Here is a 22,015-nt window from a genome sequence, read left to right on the forward strand (position 1 = left end):
ATTGTAAATTTGTAAAAATTACTTATTATTCCAATTCTATCACAAGTAGTTTAAAAGTCCTGTCATGAAAAACTTGTTTCTTCATTTTCTTTTTTCTTTTTCTGTTTTTAAATGCAAGTTTGAAATATCAAGCATTTTGTCCTTTTAAAATACCTTTCTTAGATATTAGATTAATGGCTATAAATGTTTATATCTGACTCATGTTAAGTTGAAGGCAAGTAGCTTGAGATCATTGTACAGTAACATTTTCTTAGATTACATAATAAATTCCCCTTATTGACTTTCCATTTACTATGGCTAGTAGTATTATAGACACTTATTTTAATGATGTTACTAATAGATGTATTTAACAAGATATACCAACCCAAGTTTTCTTTACACGAAAAGATGCATTCTTCTTATTACAATTTTAACAAAGCAAATTTTTAAAATCCACTCACTAAGTGCGAACCATGTTTGTTTCAGGCGAAAGTACATGCTTATGTCAGTCTGAATCCCAATGGTATATGCATTTAAGTGAGAACCTGGCTGCTCCTCAAGACGGCTGTATTCTAGGTAACAGCGCCATATTCCTTGAAAAAGAGAGAAAAGTAGAGTAATATAAAATGTTATTTTCTGAAATATAAGCATACATCTACATGAAATGGATTAGCATGGTCATTTTTACGAAGGAAAGATTCCTATTTACACATTAAATATTTTATGTGCATCCAACAGTGTAAATGTACTATCATATGCAATATCAATTTTTTCAGTATTTTTTTTTGCATGACCACGGCAACACCTGATTTTAAATGTCCTTTTAATTAGAAACAACTTTAATGTCCATCAGTAATGACTGGTTAAAAATATTATAGTATATTTGCACAGCAGAGTACTGTATTTCCATATAAGGAGGAGAAAGTCTCTAGTAATAGTGAATGATCACTAGATGCTTTGTTAAATGAAAAAAAAGTAAAAAAGTAAAAAATTATATAAAATATTCTATAATTCATATAAGAAGTAAAAATAATATATGTATTTTCTTACGCATACCTAAAGTATCTCTGGGAAGATACATAGGAATACAGTATTTTCTGTATCCCTTCACTTTCAAACTTTCCTTATGTTTTTGTAACTTCTCTAAAGAACACAGCTTCAATTTGTACGTTTATATTTTAATCTGACCTGATAATCTATGTATTCTAATTGATGAGTTTAATATATTTAATGTATTGCTATATCTACTTTTGTTTCAACCTTCTTTGTTTTTGTATTTCCTGTTCTACTTTGTATCAACACTTCTAATTCTTGTCCTTTAAAAACTGATCAGTTTTTGTTTGTTAACTTATATTCTGTTTTCCCCCTTTACTAATTTAGAGATATCTACTATATTTTTAGAATTAATTACTCTTGAATATTGACTGTGTACTTACTAACCAAATCTCAAGTCAATCCAGGAAATATAAGAACCTTACATTATTCAGTAATCACCCCAGTCTGATTATTCCTCTGTATTTTACTTATGTACAGTTGTAACTCAAAAAAAATTGGATATTATCATTATTTTGTACAAAGTTTCTTAAGTTCTGTGCTATGCTGATAGTCCCTCAGTCATGTTCAACTCTTTGTGACCCCCACGGACTATAGCCTGCCGGGCACGTCTGTCCATGGGGATTTTCCAGGCAAGAATACTGGAGTGGGTTGCCATGCCCTCCTCCAGGGTATCTTCCCAACCCAGGGAATGAACCCAGGTCTCCTGCGTTGCAGGGGAATTCTTTACTGTCTGAGTCACACATTTACCAATTAATTTTCTCTGCTTACCTTTCATTCTTAAATCTCATACATTTTGGCTGAATCATTTTTCCTTCTATAAGTAGGCACTCCTTTAGTATTAATATATGTCTTCTTGTAAACTCTAGTTTTTACTTATCTTAAAATATCTTCAATGTTACTCTCATTCTTGAGAGTTTTGCTGAGTGTATAGCTATAGGCTGACCATTATTTTTTTCTTAGCTCTTTGAAGGTATTATTTTGCTCCTTTCGTTGCTGTCAAAAAGTCTTCTTCAGCTTATCTGTTCCTTTGTAGGCAATCTGTCTTTTCTCTCTGATCGTTTTTAAAATATTTTGTCTTTGGTATTCTGAACTTTCACAATGATTATTTTCTTGCTCTCTAATGTATCATTCCAAACAATATACAAGCATATTTTCCTTTCTCCCACCTTAAAGAGTAAAACAAAAGAAAGTCTACTTTTGACAGTCTTACCCCTATTCACTGCCTGATTTCTTGTCCTTCATTGCAATAAAAGTCTCCCAAATAGCCATGTATATTGTCTGTCTATAATTCCTCTCCTCCAATCTTCCCTCAATCCACTCTAATTAGGCTTTTCTTCCTCATTATGCTGCTAAAACTACCCTAATCAGACACCAATGATCTTGCCATCTTTATGTGTCCAAAGTCTATTCTCAGTTCTTATCTTTCTTGACCTATCTGCTTCATTTGACATGGATCATCACCCCCTCCATTTTTTTTTTTTTTTTAAAACGTGGCTTCTATGACATCACATCCTTTCAGTTTTCAAAGAAGACCCGTTTCTCCTCAGTAGTCTTTGCTGTTCCATTCTCTTCTCTCTGACCTCTTAATGTTGCAGGGCCTCTGAACTCAGTCTTTGGTCCACATCTCTACCTACACCTAATTTCTTGGTGATCTCAGCCATTCTCATGGCTCTAATAATCCTGATTCCTAAATATATTTATTTAGGCTAACTATCTCTTTCTAACTCTATACATTCAACTGTATATTCAACTGCCTACGTGACATCTCCATCTCAATGCCTAATAAACATCTCAAACTCCACATATTCAAAATTACACGTCTGATCAATCCCCTTTCTAATCCAAGCTTGCTCCACTCACACCTTTCCTCATGTGTGTGTGCTAAATCACTTCCGTTGTATCCAATTCTGTGTGACTCTATGGACTGCAGTCTGCCAGGCTCTTCCATCAAAGGGATTCTCCAGGCAAGCATACTGGAATGGGTTGCCACTTCCTTCTCCAGGGAATCTTCCTGACCCAGGGATCAAGCCCAGGTCTCCTTGCAGGCAGATTCTTTACTGTCTGAGCCACCAGGGACTAAAGTCATGATCATTTCACATCTCTCCTCTGCTCAAAACCCTGCCTTGTCTCCCTACTTCACTCAGAGTAAAAATAATCTAAGTCTCTGGTGCTCCAGAAATGCCTCATCTCCTATTCTCCCCTTTATTCGGTACCACTCATCCACGTAAGCATTCTAACCATTTCTTCAACATGCTCCCATCTTTAAGACTTTGCTCTAACTGTACTTACTGTCTGGAACTTCTCCTGTATCTCCAGGGGCTAATCCCATTTTCTCCTTCAAGCATTTTCTTGGATCTCATCTCAAAAATGCCTACCCTACTAATACTGGAGAAGGAAATGGCAATCCACTCCAGCACTCTTGCCTAGAAAATCCCTTGGACAGAGGAGCCTGGAATGCTATAGTCCATGGGGTCACAAAGAGTCAGACACGACTGAGTGACTTCACCTTCACTTTCACTAATACTGCAATTTATACTCCTTGCCCTACCATGCTACTCTCTACCCCCCTTCAGTGTCTTATTTCTTTTTTTTCTGTGGCAAGTATCACCTTCTAATAGATAATTTGCTTAGGCTATGAGCATCAAGAGAGTAAGAACTTTTGTGTTTTTGTTTACTGTTCTTTCTCAAGAGCCTAGAATAGTGCCTATACGTAGCAGCTGCACAACTGATATTTGTTAATGAATAAATGAAAAAATATATGACTAGATGTGGATGTCACTTCCCTTATTCTTCTTGGTGGAGCTTCCTGTATCTTTGAATTTACATCTTTCATCAGCTCTAGAAAATTCTCAGTCAATACCTTTCAAATATGCTGATACATGTTAGGCCCTTCTCAATCTATTCTGTATCTCTCTTAAATACAGAATCATATTTTGTCCTTTGTTCACGTTCTAGTGTATTTTGAGTAATTAATTCAGAGTTTCATCTTTCAGTTCATTAATTATCTATTTTACTATTTAACTTATTTAATTTTGAATATAACACTTAATTTCTTTGTTTTGAAAAGTTCTATTTGCTTCATTTTCATGTATGCTTGAATATTTTTGATGATTTTTAATTTTTTTAGTTGTATTTTTAATTCTTAAACATTAATTCATGTTCTCTATCAGCCCATATCTGAATTTCTTAGCGACCTCAATCTGAGATTTATCATTTTTTTGTTTCTTGCAAAAGACCGTTTCCATACATGTTTGGAAATCTTTGATTGCAACTCATACATTGTTCATTTTAATCTGTTGATACCTGGTGATCTGAATTGAAGGTGCTTCCATCTAGAAGGGATTCATATTTATTTCTATTGGCAACCAAAGGGTACTACCAAACTAGGGTCACTTTATGCGTTTTCCAGGATCCAGGACCTACTCCAGCAGTTTCAGGCCTGACCCTCTACTCTTCTGCTGGCTCTGAGTCTCCTGATTGTAGCACTGGTATGATCTACCCATAATCTCACATGTGCCTCCTGCTCAGTTCCCCACTTTTTAGCTTGTGGGTTGAAAATGGTTTTGCTTTCTGGGATACTTCATTTCTAGTAAGCTCATGAAAAGAATAAATAAAACAATACAATATAATATGCCATCATTTCATAGCAAAAGAACCCTTCAGATTATTTAGTTCCTTCACACTAGTGGATGTGAAAGTCTCAGCAGTTATTTTCCAATTTATTTTTCTATTCCTATCTCATTCCTGTCCTAGTGTGTGTTTGTCATTAAAAGTATGTTCCCTGGGCTTCAAGTCCTCTTTCCTTAATAATATTCCTGCATAATAAGAAAATAATAAATACCATTTATTGAACAATTATTATGGTGGCTTTCTAAGTACTTTATATACATTGTTTACTTAACACTCAGAGATTCCTGTTATACAGTTGAGGAAACTATGAAATAGAGAACTATGTACTTGCAGAGAGCTGTGCTTTTTCCAAATTCCAAATACATATTTATATCCATGGTATTATATGTCTATCCCCTATGTAACTCTTAATTTTTTATAATCAATGAGAATTGTTCACATGCCCAAACTCTAAGACAGAAAAGGGAAGGGGATACTCTGAGCTCTGAGGAAGAAAACAAAGGCTTTTTGACAAAAAGTTTTCTTGGGAGTTTCAGATTAGGCGACAGCAATTTTTATACTCCTTCATGAGGTTCATGGGCAGCTGCACAGCATGGACAGATAAGGAATGATACATGGAGTCACCCAAACAACTGTTGAGAAACTCTGAGGATAATGAGCACCATAATAATAACCCAAGGCATACTGAATATTTACTGTGTTCCAGGGACTGTTCTAAGACCTTTACATTCATTGTCTCATTTAATTCTCACAGTAATGGTATGATGGAGATACCATTATTGTGTTGATGATATGGATAAGGAAACTGAGTCTTATAATCATTCAGAAACTTTTCCAAGTCCTCCAGTTACATTATGGAGACAGGACCGGAATTCAAGCTAACTATAGATTTTGGGCATTCTACGTTCTTATACTGATATAAGATCTTCTTTGGGTGACAGAAATGAGATAGTGTTATTTTGGTATCTGTGACTATAAAAGTCTCATTGTCGATGTAAATGGTGTTGTAGGAAAATCGTTCTTTTGAATAGAAACCTCTCAAACGTTCATATACTGGCTCATACGTTTATTAGAAGACTGAAAAGAAGGGCTATACTGTTCACTGATTCTTTGCGACCCTGTAGACTGTAGCCCGCCAGGCTCCTCTGTTCATAGAATTCTCCAGGCAAGAATATTGGAGTGGGTAACCATTTCCTTCTCCAGAGGATCTTCCCAACTCAGGGATCAATCTCCTGCATTGTGGGCAGATTCTTTACCATCTGATCCACCAGGGAAGCTCAATTCTTTTTTTTAATGTTCGAGTTTCACCTGTACTGCATTTGGCAGAACTGAGTTAATAATTAGAGCTCAACCTAGAAGTAAAGTAACTCTCCATCCAATAAGTGTAATTCAGAATACTTGCCTCTAGAGGGTGATGGCCCATTATGGAGTACTGGCCAATTATTAAAGTGTGTGACAGTACCTGGATTAAAAGTCCTAAGTTGAAAGAGAAAAACAGATCGATCACACATCTATAACTATGCAGACCTGGGCCTTTGATCAGATAAAAAGTAAAAAGACTAAAAGAAATGGTCTGAAATAGTTTTCATTAACCTAAAGGGGATTCTTTTCACCTCCTTCTTAATACTCATGAGATATGAGATCAAAGACTGTAGAGAAAAAGAGAAGAATATTTTGAGAGCACTTCCCCCCACCCCACGATAAAGAAGAAAGAAGTAACAGAGACACTGTATGCAGAATTAAGTAATTTTTCTCAATTTAACACCTTTAGGAAGACAGTAAAGAAGGATTAAATTCACTGGAAGTAAAATGCTTTCAGTTGACAATGGCAGCTGAAAAGAAAAAGATTATCTTGATATTTGGTGATTTTAAGACGGGTAGATACCTACCATAAGCTATGATTCCAATCACACCAAAGGTGAAGATCCAGAAAAGCAATCCAGCTGTGAACCTCAGGAGCATCACAAACATCCAGCTGAGGAACATGGCGATAGTCAGGCCACTGGAGGATAAAAGGCACAACAAACACAGGGAGCCAGTGTGCTAAACATAACAAACATAGCAAGACAACACTTATTTCTATTCAAAATAATTCTTGATTATTTTATCTGACCGTAGAAACATTTATGACATTAAAAAGTATAAGCAATTCTTTCTGGTAAGACTTTCAAGGGAAATAATAGGATCATCAGAACTTGATAAATGAATCATTTTTGGTGCCTAGGTAATCGCAAATTCTATGTCCATAGTTGTTTCAGGAAAAATCACAATTCCTATCTGCTGCAGTCCTATTTTTTTCCTTCATACTTATGCACCAAGCGATAAGCAACAAAGCATATCCATGAGATGTTATTGCTGCTCTATATACCTGGTCACTAATGAAAACCGTATGTGATATAACTAGCAGTAAGAGAACAATCTTGGGGCAGAAAGACAAGCAAAATAACTGTCCTACACAGTTCCTGAATCCATGATTTTGTAGCCATTATCATTCTGGTCTAATTATCTCTAATCGTTTGTGATGTCTGACATCACCAGACACTTATTTCAGATCCCCAGTGATCTGAGGGCCATTATCTGGAGCCGGAATAAGGCCTCTGTGTCTCCTGGGCCATGCGACTTTATCAAGCAATCAAGAGCATGACTATTTTCCTTATTTTAATTTCTTCCTGGGGTTTGATTGAGTACTGGAGGTACTTCTTCCCAACCCCACTATATATCCAGGTGAAAGTCATATTGGATTTTTCTAAGTGATTTCATCAAAGAGAACTCACTAAAACTGGAAATCTGGCTGATGCCTCTATTAAGACCTAACACTGCTGGTGATATCTGCAAGTTTCCAAATAGCAAAAGACAGCCTGGAACAGTTACCAAGCTTATTGTCTTCAGATATTATCTTTAAGAAGAAACTATTAATAATACTCTCACTGGATAGATGATAGCATGTACCTTCTCAGTGCATAGTCTTACAGAGCCTGGACTTTTAATTTACAAGCAAACCATAGATGCTTTACTGCTGAAATATGCAGTGTGATTGAAAAATTATTCTATGGCGTGAGACAAGAGGGTTATGAAAAAAAGATTGGGGCAGGGGGTGGGAGGCTTCCCTGGTGGCTCAGTGGTAAAGAATCCTCCTGTCAATACAGGAGATACAGGTTCAATCCCTGGTCTGGGAAGATCCCACATGCTGCGGGGCAACTAAGTCCGTGTGCCATTAACTATTGAGCCTGTGCTCTAGACCCCCAAACTGCAACTACTGAAGCCCTCACCCTAGAGCCTGTGCTCGGCAACAAGAGAAGCCACTGCAATGAGAAGCTTCCACTTGCTGCAACTAGAGAAAAGCCTGTGTAGTCACTGAGACCCAGCACAGCCAAAAATAAAAACAAATAAAATAAAAAATTTAAAAACAAGATCCGAGGGGAAAAATAAGAAATATAGTTCTTGACTACTTGTGTTTTCAATTCCCACATAAAAATTCTGAGTACACTAAGTCCCAGCATGTCAGTGTTTGGCTTTATATGTATGAAACAGATGATACAGAAGAGCTGATAATAAAGGGAGGTGTTTATGCGCTAGTGTTTAGTCCCTAAATCCCTGATTTAGAGACTATTTCAGTGTGTGTGAGGAGGACAGGAGAATCTGTTATAAATTATGCCTTTCTCAGGTAAGAGTAGAAAAGCCAAAATACAGAAGAGAGAAATTATCTAGTGATATTCAGGTCTGACAATAGGGGCACCAGTTTCCTATCAAGTGTAAAACTACAATCTCTGCCATGGAGATATATCCTGAAATACACACTGAAAATAATTACTCTGTTTAAGACAAAGCATAACAATGTAAAATCTCATAAAATTATCTAGTTTTATAGCTCTAAAAACTGCTGCTGCTGCTGCTGCTAAGTCGCTTCAGTTTCGCCTCTGTGCAACCCCATAGGCGGCAGCCCACCAGGCTTCCCCGTCCCTGGGATTCTCCAGGAAAGAATATTGGAGTGGGTTGCCATTTCCTTCTCCAATGCAGGAAAGTGAAAAGCGAAAGTGAAGTCGCTCAGTCGTGTCCGACTCCTAGAGAGCCCATGGACTGCAGCCTAGCAGGCTCCTCCCTCCGTGGGATTTTCTAGGCAAGAGTACAGGAGTGGGGTGCCATCGCCTTCTCTAGCTCTAAAAACTACTCCCTAGTATTTTACACACAATATAATTTTGAGTTTATAAGCACCTTACTTAAATCTATCTATCTTGTCCCCCTAGTACTTTTATAACTGTTTCTTAAACCCACATTTTCTATGTATCTCTACTGTCCAAGAACCATACTAGGACTCTGAAAAACAAAGAAAAGATAGACATAGTTACCATAGTAAGAGTTCATAGTTTATCAGAGGGAAAGAGACAGGTAAATAAAATATAAGATGGTAGGTGCTGTATAGAAGATAGATATGTGTGTTTACATATATGTATGTACACACATATACATACACACACAATGAATGAGGAACACAGAGGTGTAAGTAATTTACTAAATCTAGCGAAGTTAAGAAGATATCATAAGTGACACAAAAGCTGATTTTAAATAATGAGATGAAGTTTCCCAGGGCACAAGGGAGGATATTCTAGGAAAGAGAATAGAATGTGCAAAAACTTAAGGGTATGATGGTTTGAGAATGGGTGTGCTACTTGCTGTGTTTAGAATATAGGGTTAATCAAGGAACATGGATGGAGATAAATCTGAGAAAGTAAATTGGATAGGTTGTAAGAGTTCTTGTAAGTATCTGAAGAAGTTTCCACTTTATTCTTTGATTACTAGGGAATCATAGATGCCTTTAAGGTACTTAAGAGACAAGAAGGTGACACAAAAGCCAGATAGTAATGACAGCCTTAGGGATATCAAACACATGTACCTGCTCTGGAAGACTGACTACATTTTCCTTTATGTTTAAGAAATGCAAATCTTATGTCTGAAAATTTAAAACCTCTTCCTCCCTTCATTTATCTTTTTCAGCTTTTCATAAGTACAGTGAGTTTGATGATGATGATAACAAACATTATGTGGAAGGGCTGTGTTAAAAAATAAGCATGATCCTTTTGAGATCAAGGGAAGGACAAATGTTATATGTGGTGAAAGGCACACACATACCACAGTGAGGCCCCATGGGACTTGAAATATATGAATACTCTTACTAGTAATTTAATGAGTAAAATTAAAATTTACATTCTTATAACTTTCTGCTAATATTGGGCAGATTTCCAAATATTTTGGGTCTTCACTCTGTCTGAAAAAGAAACTGGCAGGAACTGAAATCTGAATCAATCTCTCATTTATGAATATGAATGGGGAATTTGATGAAAGAAATTCTACAAAGATAAACTCAGAATGGGGCCGGAGACGAAACACTTATGTTTTCACTTACATGAGAATCCAATACCATGTTGTTGCATAGTCTTCAAACACCTTCACTCCAATTGCCCTTGCATCAAGGGCTTTATTGATACCACTGAATTCAAAGAAGAAAAAAAAATCAATTATTTTTTGACTACCATTAATGAGAAATGTTCTTGTTATGATAAAAGGGACTTGGAAGCTGATATTCTAAGCATATCTGTAGAAACCATTTATTGCTAGTGACCCTTTTGCTAACCACAATAATACATGAGGTATCACTTTGGTGAACCTACAAAGGTAGCTACAGCTACACACAGAGGAAGCATTGCTTTCAAGAGTGTTAAACATACCACTTTTCCAACATATGCAACATGCCCTCAGTGTTGCAGAGACCTCACTATAAGACATGAATTTAAATAAGATCAGCTTCTAACTTATAAAATCCATAGAGCTAAGAGTGAATATGCTATTTAATTTCCCCTTCTTAATCTTCTGACACTCTGTAGCAGAAGGCACAAAGAGGCATATGCAGAAAAGTACACAAATCATTAGCTTCCAGTTGGATGGGTTATCAAAGCAAACACACTTGGTAAGTACAACTCAGTCATTCCTTTCCCCCATGTGCTCCAATTACAATACCTCTCCCTTCCACTAAAATAACCATAATTCTGACTTTTGTGGTTATAATTTCCCAGTTTTCTTAGTTGTACCATATATATATGCATCATAGTGTAATTTAATTTAGTTGGGCTTCTCAGGTGTCACTAGTGGTAAAGAACTTGCCTGCCAGTGAAGGAGACATAAGAGATGTGAGTTCGATCTCTGTATTAGGAAGATTCCCTGGAGGTGGGCATGGCAACCCACTCCAGTATTCGTGCCTGGAGAATCCCATGGACAGAGGAACCTGGCAGGCTACAGTCCATAGGGCCGCAGAGACGGACACGACTGAAGCAACTTAGCACACACGTGCTTACTTCAAAATTTTATCAATGGATAAATGTATTAGTACAATACACTTTTGCAATATATTTTTAATTTTAAATTCAACAACTGAGCTATGCAGTGATACTCTGTGTTTATATTTGTATACACACATCTATGTGCATGAAAAAATTATATTTCCAAATAACATGGAACACCACAATGCATACAGCCAAGAGAAACAGAAAATTTACTTCACTGTAAGTAGTAATAGAAATTCAGCACGGTACTAACACAGCAGCATCGTGGTTGTTTCACTTTTCTTAAGGCTCCCTTCCATTTAAAACAGCTGGCAGCTTTATTATTTCAGTCATTTTTAAAAAAAATGATGCTTTAAAAAATCATGGCTTTTTAAAATTATGCTCATCCAAAATAAATTATATTAAGGTGTTTCAATATGTTTCCTGATGTCTCATTTATGTACCTGTTCATGATGAAAGACTTCACCATTTTGAAAAACATAATTGTTCTTTCAAATTCATTCCGCTTTTTCCTTTGGTTTTCTTAACGAACACATACCAATTTCTCCAATCCACAGTGACATGAATATTTCAGAATAAACATAATTTTTCCTCTATAACCCTTAACCTAACAAAGCTTTAGTTCAGGGATAATAATGGGGTGCATAAGATTGAAAATGGGGATGTGATCTACATACTTTGCAGCCTTTCTGAGTTCTGCAGCATTTCTTGTCTTTCCACTCCCATCATCAAACACTGTCTTATTTCCTACTGTTAAAGTGCCATTTTTAGTAGAGAAGTCTGGGAAACATCTCTGGAGAACTGTAAAAATAAATTAAAATTATGATAATCACTTTTCTTTCTTTACGATGCCCTCTCTTCAGCTTTCTGTTTTTTATTATCAAAATGCTTACTTGCTAGACGCTACATAACTTGCCCAGTATAGATAACTGCCAATTATTTGATAATAAGACTTTTTGATGATTCTAAGACAGACATGGGAAGTAAATACAATCATAATCTGAAGCTACATTTAAACTTGATTATTTCATACATGATATATTCATTAAGTAGCCATAAGCAGGACACATAGCACAGGTTTTATAAGAATAATACTGACAACCTCGCTCTCATACTAAACACATCTCAATAAAAAGCTACATTTACTTGAATTCTTAGGTGAATTTAGTTTTGTTATTTTTTTTTTAAAATTCTTAGATATTCCTTGAGTGAAACCTTGAAAACCAGAGTTTAGTGAATAATTCTTTGAGAAATAAGCATCAGCTCAAACTTTAGGCTACTAAGATAACCGAATTTTTATTTATAAAATGTTAATAATTTTTCTCTCTTCCAGCTTTTTCATTTATTAGTTTTTTAGAGGGGCTGGAAATGGAAATATAAAGCCATAAAGTGGTTCATACTTTGCCAACTAGCATGATTTCTGAGAGTTTGTCATTCAATCTTTTATGTACTTTTCAATTCAACTGAATCTTTGCTTCTTTACGAATCTCTATTACTAAAAATGTTTTAAAACCTCAATTTTACAGGAAGAAAGAGGAAGAATCAGGAATTGTTTATCATTTTTTTTACAAGAAGTATTATAGACTTTCAGGGGTTGATATGGAGTTTAAACCTGAAACTATGAAAGTAGTTGATATAAAGAAAGAACTATGTCTTCATAAAGCTTTTCCTGACTTATCTGGCTTTAAAATCAGTTTGTCTAATCACCTGCATCTTCTGTATGTAGCATCTGTAATAGGGATGACTGCTTCCGTATCCTCTCTTTGTTCTGCTCCTCCCTGGCAAATTTGACATAGTCTCTACCAGATGATTCTATTCCCTCTCAAAACAACCATATTTCTGCCTCCACCTCACCATGGAAATTGTTCTCTCAGTGATTGCAATGACCCCCTAATTGCCAAAACTTCCAAATACTTTCTACTCTTCATCCTGCTGGAACCCATTACCTAGCACAGTGCTTGGTACAGAATGGAACTCAGTAAATCTTTGCTGTTGAATGAGTTAATTTTTCTGTTGAATGAGTCTTTGACACAGGAGACACCCCTGCCCTTTATAACTCTCTTCCCTTGGTTCACAGGCCCAGGTTCTCTCCAGCTGCCTCTTCTGCCTTTTCGTGTACTCCTTTTCTTTTTGCCGCTTCAATGTGACTGATCCCACCTACAGAACCTCCCAAACTTGTTCTATGTAGTATTTCTGGACAGTAACTCATCTAGTCTGTTACCTTTAATTACTAAATATGCTCATTATATTTTTGGAATGTAGAGAAAAATTCTTGAAACAAGATACAAAACCGTACTTTTTTTTGTTGTTGAGAGTTATTAACTATACAGTACTTGAGATATTATCTGTTGTTTCTTTCTTTTATTATTACTTATTTCCATTTATAAAACCTTTAATGAGTGAATTCTGTTAGCTGCATAACATTGTTTCAAGTACTATCCCCCTATTGGGGGGATACAAATTGATTTCAATGTTTCCTTTGCTAGACTTTGAAGGACTGTGCCTTATTCATTTTTGTGTCCCTAACATGGACTTCCCTGGTGGCTCACTGGTAAAATATCTGCCTAGCAATGGAGGAGATGTATGTTCGATCCCAGGGTCAGGAAGATCCCCTGGAGAAGGAAATGGCAACCCATTCCAGTATTCTTGGACTCCCTAATGGCATAGTTGGTAAAGAATCTGCCTGCAATAAGGGAGACCTGGGTTTCATCTCTGGTTTGGGAAGATACCCTGGAGAAGTGAAAGGCTACCTACTCCAGTATTCTGGCCTGGAGAATTCCATGGACAAAGGAACCTGGTAGGCTATAGTCCATGGAGTTGCAAGAGTCAGACATGACTTAGCAATTAAGCAACAATATCCCCAAAGTACACTTTATATTGTGTGATCTAAACAAACTATAATTGTAAAGGCAGGGACTATATCTTATATACCTAATGTATTTTCAGGGACTAATGATTCATTTTTACCCTTTTGCATAAAAATCTGTAACACTGTTCTTAACTAGAGATACTATTGCACAGGGAATCCTGGTTAAATGCAGTTGCTTGCCAGACCCACAACTTTGATGGAAGGTCTTTAATGATCCAGAGAAGAATGATGGGAACATGTAAGACATTGTGTTGATGGTTGCTAACTCAATGGTATCTGACTTTCTACTCAAACTAATGACTATTATCTTTCTTCCATCTTAAAAGAAATATGTACTCATTGTGGAAAAACAGATAAGAAAAAAGAAGAAAGAAGACAGAAAATGGCCATAGTTTTGCTATCTCCAAAATCAATTCAGTTTAGTTACTCACTCGTGTCCAGCTCTTTGTGATTCCATGGACTGCAGTACACCAGGCCTCCCTGTCCATCACCAACTCCCAGAGCTTACTCAAACTCATGTCCATTGAGTCAGTGATACCATCCAACCATCTCATCCTCTGTCATCCCCTTGTCCTCCTGCCTTCTATCTTTCCCAGCATCAGGGTATTTTCAAATGAGTCAGTTCTTCACATCAGGTAGCCAAAGTATTGGCGTTTCAGCTTCAGAATCAGTCCTTCCAATGAATGTTCAGGACTGATTTCCTTTAGGATGGACCAGTTGGATCTCCTTGCAGTCCAAGGGACTCTCAAGAGTCTCCTTCAACACAACAGTTCAAAAGCACCAATTCTTCAGCGTTCAGTTTTCTTTATAGTCCAACTCTCACATCCATACATGGCTACTGGAAAAACCATAGCTTTGACTAGATGGACCTTTGTTGGAAACATAATGTCTCTGCTTTTTAATATGCTGTCTAGGTTGGTCATAACTTTTCTTCCAAGGAGCAACAGTCTTTTAATTCCGTGGCTATAGTCACCATCTGCAGTGATTTTGGAGCCCAAAAAAATAAAGTCTGTCACTGTTTCCACTGTTTCCCCATCTATTTGCCATGAAGTGATGGGACTGGATGCTATAATCTTAGTTTTCTGAGTTTGAAGCCAACTTTTTAACTCTCCTCTTTCACTTTTATCAAGAGGCTCTTTAGTTCTTCACTTTCTGCCAAAGTGTAGTGTCATCTGCATATCTGAGGTTATTGATATTTCTCCCATCAATCTTGATTCCAGCTAATTACTTAATATTTTGGCATATTTCTCTTCAATCTTTTTCTTTGAATATATTTTTGTTTATTCACTTTCACTTTTAGAGGCTTGCCATTACAATGTATATAGTATTTTTCATTTTGTTTAAAATTGTAACATAATCAATACTTACCATATGTAAAAATTCTAAAATATTTCATTTAATAAATGCATCATAATTTATTCAGTATATTCTTGCTCTTAGATATTAGAATATTTCCTTTTCCTTTTTTTGGTTGTTTTGAATAACATTGTGATGGACATCTTTATGTAAAGTTTTTTATCTGTAGTTAGAATTATATCCTTAACAAAGGAAAATGAGTGATTATCTCATTTTCTCCTAAACAGGGTTTAAGTTTATAAATTTTAAAGAAATACAATGTCAATTCATTCAGGAGACATATAAGTATTTCATGTTTTAAATTATAAAGACAAATATATACCCCATTCTCACTCCCCAAGCAATTTTTCAACAAATTTTTTGGCCGAATTCAGGGGTAGGTGTGTTAGGGTATGTCTGTGTGTGGCTCATGTGTGTTCTCAGAGTAGCAAAGAATCAAACTGACTGAACTTTTAATATTCAATTTTCAAACTTTTCTGTGTGCGTTTATGCCACCAAACCTAAAACCTCACCAAGCTCCTGGGGAACACCCTAAGCTAGAGTCGGAAGAATGGGCTTTGTAGCTTTGGCTTTCTTTTCAATTAACTCTGGGACTCTGGGCCAGTCATAGGACCATTCTGAGCCTCATTTTTGTCAATTGTAAAATAAGTGAACTGAATTAAATAACTTCTTGGTAGATCCTGTGTTTCTGAGGTAAAATAATAACCACTTACAAGGTTTGCTTGGATAAATCGCTGATGGACAATCATTATCCAGTAAAACTTGTGAGAGAGTCTAAAATTGAAGGAAGAGTGTGTTAACATTTCAAAGATTATGTGATGACACATCTTACTCAATATATAAATTGTGTCCTTAAAAAATGCAATTCCCTAGTAATTGCCTTATTCCAAATTACTCTCCTAGTAAGAGTAATTGTAAGATTATCATAGACACATACTTGTTCGACAAACACTCTTAAATATCCTAACTGTAATTCAATTGAATCAACAATAATAAAGTCAGACATGCTGAAACCAAGGTACATCTTTGAACGTGTGTATCTTTTTCTTAGTTATAGCCTCAGTCTAATGCTTCTAATTTTTTCTGGAAAAATGATATCTCCTCTTATTTAGAAGCCATCACAACTAATGAACATAATAAGGCTTTAGAATTCCCTTATAAGCCTGCAGTCTAGGTAGTGTTTGGGGATTTTTTTTTCAAATGAGTAATTATCAAACCAGGTTTGGAAGTAAAGTTCTTGTTACTCTGTAGCCATGGAGCTTTATCACCACATTAATGAAATGGTGACTGCAAATGACATTTAACTCCTAGCTCTTGACAGCAAAAAAATCCATACAAGTGGAGAATCTGTTGGTGTCAGGAAATAGTTGATACTAACTTACGAGACCTAATAGTCCTGTATAACACCCCAAGTCTACAAAATGATATGCTCTAAATTGTGTTATGTTTGTATATATACATGCATCTGTGCTTTAATGAAATGGTAATATTAGAAATAATTTCCTAGAAAATTTTGGAGCTTGTCCAGTTACAAATACATTACATTTGAGATTGAAACAAGGTAAATTCTCCTCTAGTTTTAAGCTTAAACACACATACCTCCACAGGCTTAAGAAAAGTAGTCCGGCAGAACTGGCTGTAGTATGTCCAGTATTCGCTGTCGTTTTTGTACTTAAATTGTATTTCCATGAAAGTTAAAAATCTTTCTGGGCACTTGGAGACACAGATCTGTGAAATAAAGAAACACAGTGGTAGGAATTGAGTTGATTTGAACAAACCAAGGAATTATCTACAAGGTTAGACTGCTAAATTACCCACCACAATAAAAAAGCAAAGCACCATTTTCCATCTAAGAAACTTAAATCAATTTTCTAAACATATTGTAAAAAATTAAATTTCATGTACCAGCTGTCAACCTCTACTCCTTGCCCTTGGATGCTAATGTGCTATTAAAACAATAAGATACTATACAATGACAAAATTATTTTTAACTTCTGATTTGATATAGTTGTAGATCTTCACACAGCTGTAAAAATAATAAATTCCATGTACCTTTCACCCAGTTTTGGCCAGTGGTAATAATTCACATAACTATAGCACAGTATCACAACCAGGAAGCTGGTATTGTTACCATCCACTAACCTTATTCAGTTCTAACCAGTTTTACAGGTGTTCATGTGTGTGTGTGTGTGTGTGTGTGCGTGTGCAATTTTATCACTTGTACATGTGACATCATCCATAGGACAGAGATGAACTATTAATAATGATTTTCTGAATTAGTAGATAAGGGTTTAATCCAAGATTAATTTTGCCTGTGTAGTTTATACATTTTCAGGGTTAGAATCTCACCTTCTTTCCTATGTATGAATAGAATGGTAATTAAAAATGCTCCAAACATTGATAACTTATGCCACTAAGAACTATCAAAACCAGTGAATTCTCAGAACATAATTGGGGGGGGGGTTATTACCATAAGAAACTAACAAAATTAGGGATATTTGTGGTAATCAATCATTATTATTGTCTTTTAGCAACACTAGTCAAATGTGGGCAGAGAGGTCACTGATGCAATTATCTTTAATGAACTTAGGGGCCTATTAATGCCAAATCAGATCACTGTGCTAGTCCACAGAGCTACTGTGGAGTGACTGCCATCCAATTAGTAACTCCACAGAGAGAAAACACAATCAGGGAGGAGGCACTCTGTTTGCTTTGCTTTTGTATGGAATAAAAAACCAGTGATCACATGATGTCATGAGAGCTGCAGTCAGTTCTTGAACATTCTCTCCTCTACCTTCAGTTCCTCCTTATGGAAGCCCTCTCAGCTCTGACTTGCTCCATCTCCCCACCGTATTGTGGTAACTATTCTCATGGGCCAGATTCTAGCTCAGCCCCCAGTGGCAATTAGGTAAAAACACAGCTGCTAAGCTGATATCTCGTTCCTATCTTTTGGTCAAGTTTCTGCTACATGAGGACATTTGGTATCAAGCCCACAGCTAAGATAGTAGGTGGATAACTAAATGGGTACCTCAAGTGTCATAGTTAATATTGTTTTGTAGCAGCAGCATTCTAACTTTTTTAGAAGTTTGTAAAAGGTAAACAACCCATCTCCATGTTCACACCTCCAGATGTATTTTCTGTTTTTTAGTCTCTCCTACACACTTGTGCACACATACACACACACACAAGTACACACACATTCATGCATATCAGAGGAAATAATGAAAGTCTCACAGGTATCTTTCTATGAAAACTGAAGAACTGTTGACGGACATTCATAGCATCCAACATGCTCACATTTTGGGGAAGAAGACAGAGGTCATTGTCAACACAAATGTCCAAAGTTTACTCTGATTGGAGTTAAGCTGAAAAAAACCACTAACATGTTTGGAGCTAACTCACAGACATTTACACTTTTGCAATTTACTTATAAAACTCTGGAAGATAACTGAACTAGCTCACTGTTTGATACACTTAAATGGATTTATAAAGACTGAATGTATTAATGCCTTCACTGGCATTAAAATGATGGTAGGAACGACTGAGCTGAGGCCATGACGATTTCTGCATTTATGAACACATACAGTGTATACTAGACACATAATAGTGTGGTGTATTTAACATGTGGACTTCCGAGGTGGCTCAGTGGTAAAGAATCTGCCTGCCAATGCAGGAGATGTCAGTTCTATCCTTGGGTCGATCAATCCCTGGAGGAGGAAGTGGCAACCCACTCCAGTATTCTTGCCTGAAAAAATCACATGGACAGAGGAACCCGCAGGTTTCTCAAAGAGTCAGACATGGTTGAGCAACTGAGCAAACATGCAATATATAAAAGAAAGAAATTTAAATGTTAAAAAATGTTTTGTTAAAGAGACTCACATCAAATTTCATTCCAAACATAAACGAGCAGTTAAAAAACAATATAGCAACTGCTCTTTACTCTCTATCAGATCTGTTTGTTCGCTATAAATACAACACTGATTAGTAGCAATCAGCATATAATTAGCCAGAAATGAAGGTCACATTGGAAGGTTGGATATCCTAATTGATCAAGGTTTGTCCTTTAAATGCTTATGACACATATCTGGACCATGCTGCAGTTAACAGAAAACATAATGCATAAAAATATGGCTTGGATCAGTAGATACATTATTACCTGGCAGACTGAGAGCAATTCTGCATTATTGGCAGCTGAGATATATTCTGACTCAGTTCTGATTCTTGTATAACCACAAAGGGGCACCTTGAATATAGTTCTTCATCATTATTTTTACATGTTCTGTTCACATGCAATTAACACTCTAATATAAATTAGGCTTTGGTGAGTGGAAGAGAAAATTACAACTGAAGGTTAAAACAGTACAGTTCCAATGAAGAAAGGATCTAGTAACTGAAATGTTTAAAAAGCATAGTATGGAAGGATTTTTTGTTTCATCATGAGAATGATGGATTTGTATAGTATAGTGGAAAAATTTCTAGACTGGGAATAGTAAAATATTAATTTTCTCATTCATTCATTTACTCTTTAATTCAACAAATATTTATCAATCACCTACTCTGAGCCTGTTCTAGGCACTGGGGACACAGCAGTGAACAAAAGAGATAAAAATCCCTACCCTCAAGCAATTTACATTCTAGTAGGAAGAGAAGGGTAATAACAAATAAGTAAAATTGTTTGCTGTCAGTATTCTTGCCTGGAGAATCCCATCAACAGAGGAGCCTGGCAGGCTACCGTCCATGGGGGAGCAAAGAGTCGAACAGGCTGAGTGACTAAGCACCCAAGATAGTAGTAGTTGTTATAGAGAGAAATAAGGCTAGAAGGAAGGCCAGATGATGAATTACCAGGATGGGATTATAGCTTTAAACAGGTAGTCAAGGGAGGTCTCACTGGAAAGGTAATATTTAGGAAGCCTCGTGATCAAACTGTAGTCATCTGGAGAAAGGGGAGGCTAGGCAGGGAGAACAGCGAAGTCTAGGTGCTTTCTTGGACCCTTTGAAGACAACGGGTGGTCACCGTGACCTGAGTGCAGTGAGCAGAGGGAGAAACAGAGCAAATGTGGTCAGTAAGGCATCCAGTGAAGGACCTTGGAGGACATTGTTAGGACTTTAGCTTTCAATATGAGTAAGTTGGGAGGCTATTGAGGGAAAGGGTCCTGAGCAAAGGAGGGATATAATGTGACTGATATTTAACAGGATCACACTGGCTGCTGGGTGGAGAAGAGACTAAGGGACTGGAGGCAGGGGCAGGAATAGAGGCAGAGAGACCAGTCAGGGGTCACTGAAACAATATACCGGCTCTTTGAAAACAGGAGGAGATGGTTAAAAGTAATTTGGTCCTGGGTATATTTTGAATGAAGACCAGAGGAATTAGCTCACAGCTCAAATATGAGTATAAGAGATATGAGGGATCAAGGATGATTCCATGGTATTTAGAGTTGGCCTTAACTGAAAAAGAAAAGACTGTTGGGGGTTAGGGAACAATTTTAGGGATAAAGTCAGAGACTTTCAGGGATTGAGTTTGGACATGTTAAATCTGAGATGCCAACTAAATATCCATGCGGAGACATGACACAGGTGGTTGGATAGAAAGAACTGGAGTCCTGGGAATATACATATATAAACTAGGAAGGGCGGTATATAGATGGTAGTAAAAGAAAGACTAGGTGTGATCACCAAAGGAGTAAATATATATTTTGAAGAGGGCTAATCCTGGTGGAGGAGGAAACTCCAGTGTTTACAAGGTGCTGGGAAGATAAGGAGAAACCATCAAAGAATACTGAGAGGGAGGATCCAGAGAATTAAGAGGAAAGAGAAAGCTATGTCCTAGAAGCTGAGTGAAGAAAGTACTTTAAGGAAGAGGGATTGATTAAACAATAGTGTTGGATCAAGTAAATATGGATGGATAATTGACCATTGGTTTAAATATATGGAGATCAATGGTATCATTTGGAGAAAATGGAATAAGAATAAAAGCCTGAATACAAGTAAGAAGAAAAGATTCAGACACATTGGATATAAATTATTCTTTTGAGAAATTTTGCAAAAAATAAAAAATAAAAGAAGAAGCCACAAAGACATGAAGCAGTAACTGTAAGGGGATATGGGATCAATAAGAAAACTTTTTAATGTGGAAGAAATAACAGCCTGTTTTTCTACTGATGGGGATGATTTAGTAGAGAATGAAAATGGTAATAAAAAAATAAAGGAAGATTTCTGGAGTTGTGTGCTGGAGTTTGTGAGTGAGGATAAGATCTAATGCACAAGCAGATGGGCTGGCCTGGGGCACACAGGCTGTTCCTCCAGAGAAGAGCAGGGAAGGCAGAGTAAATACATGAACACAGATACTGGCAGGAAGGTCAGTGTGGGAAGCTGTAAAAGTTGTTTTCTGAATGCTGATATTTTCACAGTAAAATAGGAAGCCAAGTCAAAGGCTGATAGAGACTGGGAAGGAGGGCTTGGAGGTTTGAGGTGAGAGGAAAATGTGTGAAATTGTTTTCTAGCAGAGTAGCTAGTGAATGGACAAAGGGTCTGTGTGATTGAGGGACAGCATTGAGGGGCCCTGGAGGTTAGCAGCCCTCAGTTTAATGGCCTGTTGTGTGTGTTTTATGTAAGAACACACTACTGCCTAGGTTGAGGCATGGAGTAGGTAGAAAGTTGCGTTTAGTCATGAATGAGTTTTTGCCAGGGAAGTACAACTAAATGAGAGGGGGCAAAAGAATTGAGGGTTTATATAAGGATGTGATTTAAACATTCTTTTCAAAATTTTATTAAAGTATAGTTGTTTTACAAT

General features: G+C 36.6%; 1 protein-coding gene across 1 annotated transcript in view; it reads right to left on the minus strand.

Annotated features, from left to right (window-relative positions):
- Window positions 1-22,015, minus strand: part of SLC44A5 (solute carrier family 44 member 5) — a 448,857-nt gene that overhangs the window by 35,166 nt on the left and 391,676 nt on the right. The window contains exons 7-12 of the mRNA XM_060400325.1: window positions 16,825-16,953; window positions 15,939-15,999; window positions 11,678-11,801; window positions 10,067-10,150; window positions 6,555-6,667; window positions 441-572 (exon numbers count right to left, since the gene is read on the minus strand). Of these exons, the coding sequence (XP_060256308.1) occupies window positions 441-572; window positions 6,555-6,667; window positions 10,067-10,150; window positions 11,678-11,801; window positions 15,939-15,999; window positions 16,825-16,953 (643 nt within the window). The remainder of the gene's footprint in view (window positions 1-440; window positions 573-6,554; window positions 6,668-10,066; window positions 10,151-11,677; window positions 11,802-15,938; window positions 16,000-16,824; window positions 16,954-22,015) is intronic.

This window comes from Ovis aries, chromosome 1, assembly GCF_016772045.2.
Source record: "Ovis aries strain OAR_USU_Benz2616 breed Rambouillet chromosome 1, ARS-UI_Ramb_v3.0, whole genome shotgun sequence".
In the NCBI taxonomy this organism is placed as follows: domain Eukaryota; kingdom Metazoa; phylum Chordata; class Mammalia; order Artiodactyla; family Bovidae; genus Ovis; species Ovis aries.